Source organism: Chionomys nivalis, chromosome 13, assembly GCF_950005125.1.
Source record: "Chionomys nivalis chromosome 13, mChiNiv1.1, whole genome shotgun sequence".
Lineage (NCBI taxonomy): Eukaryota > Metazoa > Chordata > Mammalia > Rodentia > Cricetidae > Chionomys > Chionomys nivalis.
In genome coordinates this window covers 8,796,689-8,811,582 of record NC_080098.1, presented here as the reverse complement: position 1 = coordinate 8,811,582, position 14,894 = coordinate 8,796,689, and the positions used below count along the sequence as shown (strand labels likewise).

Below are 14,894 nucleotides of genomic sequence, written 5' to 3'. Positions count from 1 at the left end.
AAGAAAGGAAGCAGAGTCAGAGAGAAGCCATGGAGCCACCACCAGAGACAGATATGCTGAAACCTTGCTTGTAGGCCACAAGCCTAGTGGTAAAATATAAAATAATGGAGATGGGTTAATTGTAAATGTAAGAGCTAGCCAGCAATACGTTTAAGTGATTGGCCAAGCAGTGATTTAATTAATACAGTTTCTGTGTGGTTATTTCGGGAGTCTGGCCAGCCGGGAAACAGACAAGCAGAGGATGGCTGGGAACACACAAGCGGCCTCTTACTACAGGTAGGGGCACCATTCAGTGCAACATCAGGCCTGACAGCCTGATCTTCATTCCCTGGATTCAAAAAGCTGTCCTGTGACATCCACACAAATAAATACACAAATAAAAAATGTTTAAAGCCTGAAGAACCATCCTCAGTTACGAGTGAAGGATGAATAAACATGTTGGCCTTTATGACTAACTTTTCAGTATGTTATGGCCATCTAAAGCAATCAGAAAAAAAACATAGCTAAAGCAACATCTCTAACGACACTAAGAAAGTACTATCTTTAAAGCCATTTGTTTGCTTAAAAATATATAGCTTGGAAGCAACTTATAAGGTACCTATATCTGATGGCTCATTCAGCTGCCAAGTTGCTGTACACCTGTATGCCTTGCAGGAAAGCCTATTCACTCACTGAAACTTGTCCAGTATCCCCTCCCTCATGATGTTTCACATAGACTCAGCCATTACTGTGAGAATTGCTCACTAAACACGACAGAGAAAACTGCTTGACCCTTTCTGTCCTCATGGGACCATGGCACAAACTTGGAGAGTCTGTGATGAAAAAGAAATATTGCTCATTGCTTGTTTCCTGGTATCCACTGGAAGTTTCATTTCTTGGGGGTTCTATCCCAACCAGCCATTTTAGAACCAAGTAACACAGAGCAGAGGGGCTAGGCCTGTGATTTCCCAGTGATGTGGGCAGAGATGGTGGCAAGAGAGAAAAAGAAGGGGTAAAGGTAATTGAGTCCTGCCTGCATACACAGCTCCCTCCTTGGGACCTTTCCCTCCCATTGGAGTGGATAGTGGTGACCCCAACAAAAGCGTTCGAACTCCCAGTCAGCTTCAAGTGTCTCTTGATGCTAGCTCAGCCTCCCTCCTCCATCCAGACCAGCCCCCCCCCCTCACCTGTATTACATAGATGCTCTTGTCACATTCACAGCCAACAGCACCTCCTCTTGGTGGACACCCTCCTTTTATGCCGAGTATCATAACTGATACTGTAACCATCAGGGGCGGTCATGACACCGAAGAACTGTGGTAGGTGTCCTGCTCGTGGATGACCTTGCTTAGCGCTCTCTCTCTCTCTCTCTCTCTCTCTCTCTCTCTGTGTGTGTGTGTGTGTGTGTGTGTGTATGTGTGTGTTGGGGGGGTGTTCCTGAGTGTGCATGTATGTGAAGATCTTCAGGAACCCAACAATAATCAGAAACTGTAGCCATCCTCCTACTACCCATGACAACTGGAGTTGTGAGCTTTTCACTGGCGCATTTGAGGCTCTGGCAACCTTCCGTGCCACTGCCTGCCACACAGCTGATGCTCCTTACTGAGTATACTGCTTCGTTGGCTCCAGCATGGACACCCTCTAGGCTGGACGCTGACACTTCAGCTCATCAGCCTCTTGGACTCCAGAGACACTGGCAGGAGTCTTGTGGGCCAATTCCAAGGCCAAAGCTAGGCAGATACAGCAAACCAACCCGAAGAATAAGGAAGACAGCCTTGTACAACATCCACCTGCCTCAAGGCACCCCATCCATCCCTTTTTTAGGGTTTGTAGACTAGTGTTTTAATGAAAACAGGGACTGGTAGCAGTAACTACCAGCAATCAGTGGCTGTGACACTAGGTGCAGTCTCTCTCTTTTTTTTTGGTGGGGGGGGGCAGGTGGTTCAAGACAGGGTTTCCCTGATGGAGGTGGGTCTTGTATCTATCTGTTAATTTCATTGGTTAATTAATAAAGAAACTACTTGGCCCTCTGATAGGGTAGAATTTAGATAGGCAGAGTAAACAGAACAGAATGCTGGGAGAAAGAAGCAGAGTCAGGCAGTCGCCATGATTCTCCCACTCCAGACAGATGCAGGTTAAGATCTTCCCTGGTAAGCCAGCTCGTAATGCTACACAGAATATTAGAAATGGGTTAGATCAATATGTAAGAGCAAGCCAATAAGAGGCTGGAACTAATGGGCCAGGCAGTTTTTAAATGAATTTTAAACAATTTGTGTGTTGTTATTTCAGGTAAAGCTAGCCAGTGGCTGGGAGCTGGGCAGCGGAACACAGCCTGCAGCTCCTTCAACATTTCCCTGTAGCTTTGGAACCTATCCTAGAACTAGCTCTTGTAGACCAAGGTAGCCTTGAACTCACAGAGATCTGCCTGCCTCTGCCTCCCAAGTACTGGGATTAAAGGCAAATGCCACCACTGCCTGGCTACTAGGTACAGTCTTAAGAGAACAATTAGTGGCATGCAGGTGCATAATATCTATGACAGCAGAAACCTAGGGAAGGACTTACCCCAAGTGGCATAATTCAGTGTCCTCTAACATTAGCATGACTCACAAACAGCACAGAATAGGTTACAAATAGCCAGACCTCTGGGACAAAATATCTGGATTTACGGAATGCAAAATAGAGTAATCACGGGGACACATTCATATTGTCCTGCGACGTTTTTACGAGAAGCCTCCTTGCCTATGGGCACTGACCCCTCAGAGTATATCAGTAAGTTGGGACTCAGTTCAGAAGTAGTGAGTGCACTTGCTAGCCTAGCGTGCACAGGCACCAAATTAAGCAGATGAACAAAGACAAAGAACCTTCTACACCTGATCTCATCACTCAGGAAGAAGAGGGTGACTCCAGAGCTCAGACACAGCCAGGTAAATGCTCTACACTGGGCTCTCAGCCTCTCTTTGTCTGTGTATGTGTATGAGCAAGACACAGTATGCATATGGAAGTCAGAGGATAGCCAGAGAAGTCAGTTCATTCTTTCCAGTGTGTGAGATCTGGGATTTCAAACTCGGGTCATTAGGCTCGAGGCAAGCCTTTAGCTGCAAAGCTATCTTACTGGCTCTAAACATCCTTTAAGAAAGAAAAATTTCTGGAAAAGAAAATTCTTTTTATCCTTTAAAAATTAGAAATAACATGAGCTCATCTTATTTGAGCAAGTGCAATCAAATATAACAAGGCAAGTTCATTTTCTCCTTCACTCATCATTTTCTGTCCCAGATAGAATTATGTGTGTGACGGTCTTGGCCCTGAAGACTCTTAAATCTCATAATTAAACTGTCACATGGTAGTCCTAGGCAAAAGAATCTCTCAATAACAAGTACTGTACTGAAAATGGTTTGTGGGGCAGAGAGTGTAGTCATGTAGCAGAATGTTTGGCTAGCAGGTGTAGAATTCTGATTTCCATAGAACATACACACACAATCTGTGCATTAAAAATATTTATGCTCCTAGAATACTGGGTGAGGTGACATAATGCCTATAATCCCAGCACTCAGGAAGCTGAAGTGGAGAAACCATATGAATTCAAGGTCAACTTGAGCTACCTAGCAAATATCAGGTCAGCCAGAGGCTAATCGCAAAGATCCTGTCTCAAAAAAAAAAATCTTATGAAATACACGCATGAGAAGACAGTTTATATAGAAACAGTCACAAAGTGTGCAGACTAGAATATATGTGGCTCTCAGGAGTCACCGCTCCATAGAGTAGTGATGACTCTTCTCCCCTGGTCACTTGCACAGCAGCCTCCAGCATGGGGCAACCTAGCCAGTAGAAATGAAGCTTCTGGGTCAGTATCAATTTGACTTCTCCACGATCCATGACTAATATTGAGTGATATCTGCAGCCACAGGCTCTTACCATCAAGTTCTGGAGGGTAACCAAGAGAACCTGCAATAGACAATAAGTTTAGGGATCTGTGAGCCCGCACTGGCCTACAACTCTGAAAGAAGCAACTCATTACTGGCTCTGGACTTATTATTGTCATTATTGTCTAGCAAAGGCAAGCCCACTGGTGCAATGGTCACAGGAATGCCACGGCAGTAACCAACCATTTGTGGTTAGATCTGTGGTTAGATTAAGAACTTAGCACCTGGCCAGGAACCTGGGGCGTGGAAGAGAACCTACTGTTGCTCTGCCAAATGATCCCAGTGTTCACCAAACCCTAGTGCCTATCATTGCACTCAGAAATTAGTGCATCTCTCAACCCTCATCAGAGACGTTTCGTTTTGCAATAGATGGAGATTTACACAGACACCCACTACTGGTCAAAGTGCAGAGAATGAGACACTTCAGAGTACTTAGTCCTAAATGGGACACATATATCACCTCTTCTTTTCCCAAGGCTCAGGGGAAGTGGGGCAGAAAGGTTTTAAAAGCCAGAGGTGGTGATAGATAAAGGCATTTTGTTTTCTAGACACAGAATGCAAGTTGCACATATGAACTCACAGGGGTTGTAACTACATGCACATGTCCTGTACAAGTTCAACTCAGGCAAAATTCCCAGAACTGAGTGGGGAGGTGGACACACAGACTCACCCCTAGCTGCTGCTCATCAGTAGAGTCAGTTTTCCTTACTGGTGTGACTCCTCGGAGGTCAACCATGTTCCAAAGGAAAGTCAAACAAGAGTACATAGGGAAGCTGGAGACTGCTCAGTGCTTAAGAGCCTTGGCTGCTCTTTCAGAGGACCAGATCTGGATTCCAAGCACCTGCTTGGCAGCTTGCAACTATCTCCAGTTCTAGGAACTCCGATGCCCTCTTCTGGCCTCCTAAGCCATTGCATGCACACAGGTGGACACAGACATACTCACATGCAGGCAAAACACCCTCATACCAAAAAAATAGATAAATGAAAATAAAGTTAAAAATTCTTTTACAGGGGGCTGGAGAGATGGCTCAGAGATTAAGAGCATTGCCTGCTCTTCCAAGGGTCCTGAGTTCAATTCCCAGCAACCACATGGTGGCTCACAACCATCTGTAATGGGGTCTGGTGCCCTCTTCTCGCCTGCAGGCATACACACAGACAGAATATTGTATACATAATAAATAAATATTTTTTTAAAAACTTGATTTCTTAAAAAAAATTCTTTTACAAAGAGTATATGGTAACACAAACTGTAGTCGATAGGTTTTTCCCTAAGGGTACAAAGTTGGGTGGGTAAAAATGGGAAGAGGAATTGGGGGTATAAATATAACTTAAACATAGTATGAAATTCTCAAAATCTAATTTAAAAACATATCCCTTGTATAGCAAACACAAACATGCACACACACCATTCATAATCTCATGTTTCTTTAGAATTATATGTTAATATTAATTATCAAGAGAGTACCACAGAGGGATTATCTAGGTCCAATTGACCTGTAGACATATCTGGGGGGAAATGGGGTTGTCTTGACTGCCTTACTGTTAGAGGAAGACCCAGTGTGAAGGTAGGCAGCATGATATCCTGGTGTGGTCCCTGAACCAGAGTAAAGAAAAGAAATGAGCATCAAACCTGCATGAGCTCCTTTTGCTCTGCTCTTGACTGGATGTGGTGTGTCCATCTGAAGTCCCAGCCATCTTGACTTCCCTGCTATGAGAGACCATAACTTGGAATTGTGAGCTAAGACAAACTCTTTCTGTCAGGCTATTTTATCACAGCAACAGAAATGAAGCCAGGACAGAAAACAACAGTGAGAACGTGGGCTTGCTGCTGTGACAAACCTGACCACGTGACTTTTAAGCTTTGGAATTGTCAGAGAAAGGTAGAAGCATTTGTTATGTTGAACTAGAAAAGTGATTGGTTCTGGAAGAAGAGACTCATGGGCTATTCTTACGGCAGCTTGGAAGACAGTGCTGCTGAGAGAGGTGCAGGCAGGAGAAGCCTGTCACATGAAGCTTAGAGGAAAACAAGGGCTGGGACTGGGACCATTCCTGTGATGTTTTAGACGAGAATCTGGCTACATTCCATGTTCTTAAAACCTAGTGAAGCTAAATTTAAAGACAATGGACCAGCTTGTTTGGCAGAGGAAATTTTGAGATGAGAGCAAATTTGAGTCAGTGCTGCAGAAGCAGCTGTCCTTAACAGAGATCAGCACCACCATGGAGACCTTGCTCGCACATCAATAACATGCTTACCTTGGGGTCAGCACACAGAAGCTATACAGTTACGGTCCCAGGAGGTTCAGCCATATCCAAGGTGACAGCAGAACTTGGTAATGCCATGTTCCATCCATGTGGCACTGGTTTTCAAAGTATGAAAGATGCAAGACTGAGGGCATCCTGGGGAGCATCTGGGGCGAGGCACCCAGTGGCAAGAGTCACTGCAAACAGACCCTGCGAAGCTCCTGTATGAAGGCGCAGTAAAGCCTCAGCTACAATGGAGATACTAGGACACTGAAGATGCCAAGACTGTGGGATGTTCACCAGAGAGAGATACAGCTGTGGAGATGGCTTAAGTTGGTGGGAGAAGCTGTGTGTACTACAAGTGGCAGAGCCGGATGGATAGAGCTATCGAAGTCCTTTGGAACCCAGAAGATTGCACTGTGAGCTCCACATGCTAGACATGCAGCTACAAGACCTGGTGCTCTTCTTGCTGGCTTCTGGTACGACTGTTCATTCTCTATAGCCAATTCTACACATTACCTGTGTAAAGTGTATAGCTTGTTTTTCATTTATAAGACATTTTGGACTTTCAAAGACCTTGGCGACTTTTTGAGTTGGCCTTTGTTTTATGAGATAAATGTGATTGCTTAAAGTACTGTGTTTGCATGTCAGGTTCACAAAGGGTCAAGATGTGACCATTACTTTTAATTGTCAACTTGATACAATGTAGAATCTCCTGGGAAGATGGTCTCAGTGAGGAACTGTCCAGATAACACTGTCCTGTGGACAGTTCTGGGGGGGAAGGGCTATCTCAATCGCCTTAATATGAAGATACAGTGGCCTCCCTATGCCTTGATGTGAAGCCCTAGACTGTGAGGTGTGAAATGAACAGGAGCTAGGCAGGCATCTGCTCCTGACTGTGGATGTGGAGTGACTCTTCCAAGTCCCCGTTGCCTTGACTTCCCTGCTATGCTGCATTCCAGCCTGGAACTGGGAGGTAAAGCAGCCCTTTCTGCCCAAAGCTGCCTTCTGTCAATATAATATCACAGCAATAGAAATAAAACTAGGATGTGAGTGATCTCAAAAAAAATATTTTAAAGCGCATTTCATTTGAGTTTTGAAAAACTAGAAGCTACAAGGCTGAATGAAACTTGATATATCATGGATAGCCAACTAGTAACACCTATGCTTGTCTCACATGTCAAAAACTACTAGTTTCTGGTGTGTATGAGAAAAAAATGTGCTGCCTTCAAGAGTCATTTACACACATAAAGGACTGTGAGCACTGAACATAAAGAGTACATGAAAAATTTAAAACATGTGGCTGCTGAGGAAGGCATCAGGCAATAAAACAGCAGCCATCCGTCGATATCAAGTACAATGATGCTGGAGTTCTCAGTCTGGTGCAAGCATACAAGTCATGTGCATTTAAACAGCAGCATAGTGCGTCTTCTGTGTCCTCCTGGTCTAAATACCAAATGCAGCGACACAACCAGATGGTGTGTGCACTCTCACGATTCAGGACGAGAAATCTGTACAACCCAGATTCTCCACATTCTAAAACCTTTAGACACAGACACAGACACAGTGGCAGCTCTGGGCTCCACGGGACACTGAAGTGCAGAAACTGCACTGCTCGTGGGAAGGAAGCTTCCAAATCGCTGCTCACAACTGGGATATCTGATGATTCTATGTTAAAACAAAGACTTGGTTTAGGGAACCAATTAGGTGAACAAGAATACAAGTTCCTATGCGTCTCTGAGAGTTTGGCCCAGATTCCAGTCCCCTCACAAGCTGTCCCCAGTTTTATGAATGCTCTTAAGCACCCCTCTATCCACAGAAGTCTTTACTAGTTGCCTATTTACTGCTCTTCCAGACACAATCGTGTCTCCAAAAACAAACAAAAATAGGGCTGCTGGGAGTGTCTCCCTTTTCCAGTCTTGCTGCCTGGCAGTGTGCCATCAACATTAACATCAGGAACCAGCAAGGAGGCGAGGAGGTGGGGTGCAGACTGGAAGAGGAGATTGTAGCCCAAGTTCCACTGTTAACTGACTAGATTAAGCAAGGTGTGGGATCTCCTGCATGTGGGCTTGTTTGTGAGGTAACAATGTCGCCTTACTGTTTAAGCCACTGGCCTTGAGTGGATGACCAGTTTCTATCCTCTGAAATAATGTGATTTTATAGATTACATACACACATTCATGCACAAAAATTCATCTCCTATTTTATAAGTGAAGCTAAATCTTGCAGGAGTGTTCGCTGTACTGCCTGGACCCAGAACCCAGCCTGCAGTGGTCCTGCACTCCCCTGGGATCTCCCACTTCCTGCAGCTCTTCCCATGTTTACCACTCTCAGCAGACAACTGCACCACAGTCCCTGGACGCACCTGAAACCTGGGGTTTTCCTTTCCCATCTTCTTCCTGTATTGTCTCCTTCACTCCCCGTAGAGGAAGTGACAAATGGTGATAAAAGGAATTCAGAGCTGAAGAGCACAGGAAAGGAAACTGAAAATAAAACTGGCATTTCCTACCATGGTGGTTAGGAATTTTTTTTTAAGATTTATTTTTATGTGTATTTATGTGTAGGTTTGCCTGCATGCACGCATATGCACTACATGTATGCCTGATGCCTGCCCGCAGGGGTCAGAAGATAGCATCAGATCCCGTGGAGATGGTCTTATAAACAGTTTTGAGCACCGTGTTGGTGCGGGAACCAAGCACAGCTTCTCGCAAGGGGCAGCAACTGCTCTTAACTGCTGAGCCATCTCTCTATTCCTGCGTTGGTTAGTTTGTCAACCTGACACAACCGAGAGTCACCTGGGGAGAGAGTCCGATGATGGGGTTGGCCTGCAGGCGTGTCTGTGGGAGACTGCCTTACTATATTAATGAATACACTTCTGAGAGCACCATTGGCTGGGGCTGAGTCTGGAACTGTGCAGAAGAGAGGGAAAGAGCTGGACACTGGTAACAGGCACACATTCTCTCTCTCTGCTCTGGTCTGTGGATGTGACTAGCTGCTGCAAATGCCTGTTGCCTTGGCTTTCCTGTCTGTCGGACTCACAGCCTGGAACTGTAAGCTAAACTAACTACCCCTAGTTTGTTCTGTGGGGGTTCTATCATGACAGCAAAGCCAGACCAGACACCTCCATCTGGACTTGGAGGAAAGCATGACGGGAGCAGCGAGTGCCCGCTACCACTCCCCATTTTCGTACTTCCCTATATTCATTACCAGATCCATGATAAACCGAGGGAGGTGGGGCAGAGTCTTAACAAATCAGAAGCTGACAACAGAAATTACAGTGGACTCCAGCAGTAGTGCACAGTCGGTAACTGCGTGTGAACGAAAGATGACAGCATCATATGGTTAACATCATATAGGAACATTCTGGCCCACATCTGTAAGTAAATCCACTAAGGCCAGAGGATTGTGAGTTCAAGGCCAGCCTGGACCTAGGTGATAAATGCATTCCAAAAGCAAAACAAAGTTGATCTAAGTAGACTTCAAGTTGTTGTGTAAGAAAAAATGAGATCTTGCGTTATTTTTTTAGGTTTTAACGTACCTGAAGCTGCTAGTAATAATTGACAATGGAAGGGACTTTCCAGACCATCTGCAGGAAGCCTGGTGTAGCACAAAGGCCGACCTCTGATCTCAGCCTCCCGCCCAGTGCAGAGCTCCAGGCCTTCCCTTTCAAACACTGTCACTCAGTTTTGTTACAGTGCTGTTGACTGAACATGGAGCCTCGCACATCCTAGAAAAGTGAGCTACACTCAACTCTGCCCCTAGAACCCTGCAGTTGTCCTTCTGATGAAATGACTCAGTATTTGCAAGACTTGTGACCCAATGTAGCAATAAGAGTGAAGCAGACAAAACTTCTGTAGGATTACTTGCACTACATACACAGTAGAAAGTAAATGTCCAGATATTTAAAGAAACACCAAATACTACAAAGAGCAACCAACATGGTTCTATTGAAAACTGTCTTCAACTATGGCATTCAAGGACAGCAATACAATATTTTCTTTACAAAGTGACGATTATAAAAATCTATAAATGCACAAATTCATTTTTAGGCTAATCTCACATAGCCAGGTCATCAAGATACACTTCCTTTCATTCTTTCCTGAGGTATTTCTGCGGTTTGATTTTATTGTACTGCTGGATGCACTGCCTTTGATCATCCTTTCCTAAAATGATTCTTAAAACCTGCAAAATTTTTATTGCATAGAACACTATTCATGACAGAGAGACTGGGAACTGCGAATATGTTGCACTGAAACAAGTCTCACAAATAATTCATTTTAAGAATTTGTTACATACATTTTTTTTTACAGTTTGTCTCTTCTAAGAAAATTGACCTTAGAGGTAAGAGCTAATTAAATACAATAAAGTATTTTAGGAATGTTAGATATTAGAAAGTCAGATGAATGATACAAAGGAAAAAGCCATAATTCTTGCCGGCTATATATTGTATTGCATTCAAAAGCAACTGTGCATGCTGTAATCAGTTCATAGTTAAATATTTCTACTAATCTGTTTTGGGAGAGCAAATGTCTTTCAAGGTTTCAAGTTCCTCTATGAGCTTCTTGTTCTGAACTTCCAGCACTGCAACTCGACTCTCCAGACACTTTACATATTCTTTCTTTCGACGTCGACATTCTTTAGCAGCTTCCCTGGAAAAAGTAGAAGCAGAAGGGCAAACAAAACATATATTGCATGCGATTGACAATAAAGCAAGCTTGGTAATGTAAGTAGAGCTGCAATGCAACCCACGGAATAGTATTCCCAATTCACACCCTAAACCAAACTGGATTCTTAAGCAAGGGTTAAGTGACCCATCTACAAGTCCACACGGCCATTAGGAGGATGCTGCATCGCCTGCCTCGATTAGACTTCACAGTAAACAAGGTCCAAGTCAAACACAGTTACTCTGCTTTATGGCAATAAAGATCTTTGAGGGCCTTGAGTTCCTCAATGAGAGTCTTGTTTTGGTTTTCAAGCACAGCCACACGATTTTCAAGACATTTGACATATTCTTTCTTCTTCCTGCGACACTCCCGGGCAGCTTCCCTGGAACCAACACAAGGCAAATGACTACAAGAACAACCTCCCAGCACAATCCAGAGTGGCTCCATGAACATCTGCCCCCCTTATCCCCATTCAACAGCCAATTGATCTGAGGACAGGTATACAAAGCCACACAACAACTGAACAAAACACATGCCTCGTGTAGAACGACAGAACAACTGAAGAGCACTGGCAGTTTTACCCAAATAGTATCATAATAAGAATGACCCTCTGTGTTCAATAAACAACCACCAGAGGACCGCACACCCAGCTGAAGCTCTGTTAAGACATTTACAGATCCTCACAATCCTCTCAGCTAATTATTGGATGTCCAAAGATACACATACTCATCACAATGAGAAAATTTCATTTGATGAAAATGATTATCAGAATCCTATGAAATCTCAAGTGCCAATATTGAACAGCTGTATGCTTCAAGACTAAATCTCAACAACGTATGACCAGTCCTGACTTCCAGGGACATTTTTCTGCATAAAAAACACAACATAGATAAATTAGAACAATAAATAAAACACATACATGCCTACGGCAGTGCTTATGAAAATTACAAAATGGAGTAACGTGCAGATAATTTAAATTCACAAGTGTCAGAATACCACAATTGAAGTTATGAAAAAGAAGTTGGCATGGTGGTGCATGTCTGCATAGCTGGCCCTTGGAGATGGAGACAGGAGAATCAGAAACACAAAGCCAGAGGCTAGAGGGGATGAGAGCACTGGGTGTTCATCCAGAGGACCTGGAAGATTCAATCCCAAGCCCCCACATGATGGCTCACAACTGTCTGTAACTCCAGTTCCAGGGCATCCAACACCTTCTTCTGGTTACAATGACCACCAGGCACACTAGTGGTGCACAGATATGTATTCAGGTCAAACACTGACACACATTTAAAAAGTAATTTAAAAAATAAAAGGAAGGTCAAGGGCAGCCTCAGCTACTGTATAAGCACAAGGCTAGTCTAGCACATATTATAGCCTATCGTAAATAAATAAATAACAATGGAAGCTGCTAGCTAAGGAAAGAGTACTCCTGTGCTCTTCTCTGACCACCTGCATTTAACGCACATTAAACACATTTTACAGCAATCCAAGGGAAAAGACAGATCAACAAGCAACCAAATGACTAAAACTAGTGAAGACAAGTTAATCACTTTCATGCATGATTACAGGAAACAAAAGCTAATATTGTCCCATTTTCTTTCTTTTTTTCAGAGTGGGATAGGATGGCATCGACTTCACTTCTCTACAGAAGGGGCCCTCTGGTAAAGCTTTATTTGGGAGTGCTCAGATCTCAGAAACTGTCAGTCATTGTCACTCAACTGAATTTCACAAAGGTAATGTTGCATGTCTAAATACCATTGCCTCAATGCTGGTTGGCAATACTAACCCCCAACGGTGACACATGCAATAGACCCAGTCAACTGTTGCATTTTTAGAAGAACTGACTCTCATGGACTGGATTTCTATTTCCTCTATGCAATGCAAGTCAGTAGAAAAGGAATGTTGAAATCCCAGTGGACTGCAGGGAAAGAACAAGCTCCATTTCCTAACCAAGAGTGAGTTCACCAAGGCTGGACAACTAGGTAATGAAAAACTAAAGCATGTAAAAGTAAAAGGAGACTGACAAGCAGTGGCTGCAGCAATCCAGGGGACACAGCGAGAGCTACAGCGCGACCAAGCACCCAAATCTGCAGCAATCCAGGGGACACAGCGAGAGCGACAGCGCGTCCCAGCACCCAAATCTGCAGCTGGAGAATGCAACTCAATTCTCTTCCACCAAGAAGAGAAATTTATTTATAAGTTTCTATGTTTCATCATTAAATAAATATGCTAAATTCTAAGTCTTTCTATACAAACATTAAGTGAAAGTTTAAATACATATAGCAATGTTGTGGGGTGGTTAGCTTTTAAACTCTTGCTTTCTGAGCTACTTACTGTAAATATCCACACTTCACATTTTACACTGTGTGCGAGGTAACCAGAGTCAAAGTGTCCCCGGTACAAAGTGATCACACAAGAGGTTGGTACATTCCTAAGTATTCTCAGCTGTGGAAAACACCTGCTTCTACTATTAATAGCTAGCTCAGTTTGCAGGCCTGAATTTTTGAGTCCATCCTCAGCATGGGGAGGAAAGGACAAGGGGAACTACAGGAAAAGGAAGAAGAACCCAGTGGGCTGTACACCTGTACTGCCAGCACTCAGGAGGTGACAGGAGGCAGGAGGAGCACAAGTCTGAGGTCAGCCTGGACTACACAGTGAGACAGCCTCAAAGCCAAAGACAAAATAACCAGGCTACAAAGGAATAAAAGTTACTGCTGGCCACTATGGTAGGGATATAATTAAGTATCAACATCAGCCAATATATGAGCTCATTCATGCTAACTACAAAATCTGCATCCTCTCCATGAGGTCCAGTCTGAAGCTTTGCACCAAGGTTATTTGGGGTGACCCTGGTGTGAGGGCAGAGGAAGGCTCTGGAGGAAAGAACTGTTAGACAGCATGCCCTGCTTCTGGCTCCTCTGGCTCTATGACCTTGGCCAGCTTGCCACTTAGCCATTTCCAACTCCAGCACATTGCCTGCAGAGGGAGACCTCACTAGAGCTGTGAAACTGAGGAAACCGGAGGAGCAAGCGCTGGAAACGCTAAGCCGAAGCTGAGTCACCAAGAGCCCCGGCTACTGCTTTTCTCCAGTGTAACTCTAGTGCTAAACAGTGCTCCTCGGAAGCCCTCATAGCCAAAGAAACGTAGGCAAAAGCTGCCATAAATGTCTTCTAGAAAAGAATCTTCTCAAGAGATGACTGAGCCAGCTGCGCTTGTTTACCATAGCCATCCTCCCATCTTCCTTCTGACACCGCCCAGAGCAGAAGTAGTCATCCTGTGGTCATGATAGCCAACCGTACACTCTGAAGATGCAGCAGCATCAAGGGGAAGCCTGGGTCCCCGGGACGCCGTGAACTTTTGTTCTGGCAGCACATACCTCTACCCCTGCCATAAAGATCAAAGACTTGACTGGATATTTTAGCCTCTATTTCCCTTAGCTATTTGTAGCCAAAATATATTCTATTAATTATTGATTATATATATTTAATTACAGGTGTGTGCTATCACATAGCTTACGGATGAACAAAGCAGTCACAAGGCAGTCTTGTGGGCTCCACCCATTTAGCCTTTTCTATACATTTGAGAGCGAGCCAGAGCCAGAGAGTGTCATAAGTGTATGGGTGCCTGTGAGCAGGCGCTAGGTGCCCTGGAGCTGCAGTTACAAGCCGTTTTAAGCAGCTTGATGTGTGTGCTAGGAGCCAAACTTGGGTCCTCTGAAGGACAGTAAGTGCTCTTGCGCTCTGCACCATCTCCCCAGCCACTCTGTCTGGATTTCTGAGACAGACTATTGATAAATGTTTCTATTTTTATGATCCTACTTCCAGTGTACAAACTCCATCCAATGATCTAGGCAAGCAGTAAGTTCGGTCTTATGGAGTCACACAGTATATCATAGTGAATCTTTTAAAAGATTTATGTTTGTTTTTTATAAACTCTTTTGTTGTACTGATGGTAGTTGTTTGTTTCTGTCACCCTGGTTAGCCTAGAACTCTATTGTGTAGACCAGACTGGCCTCAAACTCACAGAGATCCATTTGCCTCTCCCTCCCAAGTACTGGCATGAGAGGTGTGTGTCACCACACCCAGCTCTA

General features: G+C 44.1%; 1 protein-coding gene across 14 annotated transcripts in view; it reads right to left on the bottom strand.

The window, feature by feature from the left end:
• Nucleotides 1-10,057: 10,057 nt before the first annotated feature.
• Nucleotides 10,058-14,894, bottom strand: part of Crem (cAMP responsive element modulator) — an 80,576-nt gene continuing 75,739 nt past the window's right edge. For 8 of the 14 annotated variants that reach the window (XM_057787325.1, XM_057787335.1, XM_057787336.1 and 5 more), the window contains one exon: nt 10,648-11,186. In XM_057787325.1, coding sequence (XP_057643308.1) covers nt 11,042-11,186 — 145 coding nt within the window. In that variant the 3' untranslated portion in view covers nt 10,648-11,041. Of the gene's footprint in view, nt 11,187-14,894 lie in introns of all 14 variants that reach the window. The other 6 variants (XM_057787322.1, XM_057787327.1, XM_057787323.1 and 3 more) reach the window with 1 other exon arrangement.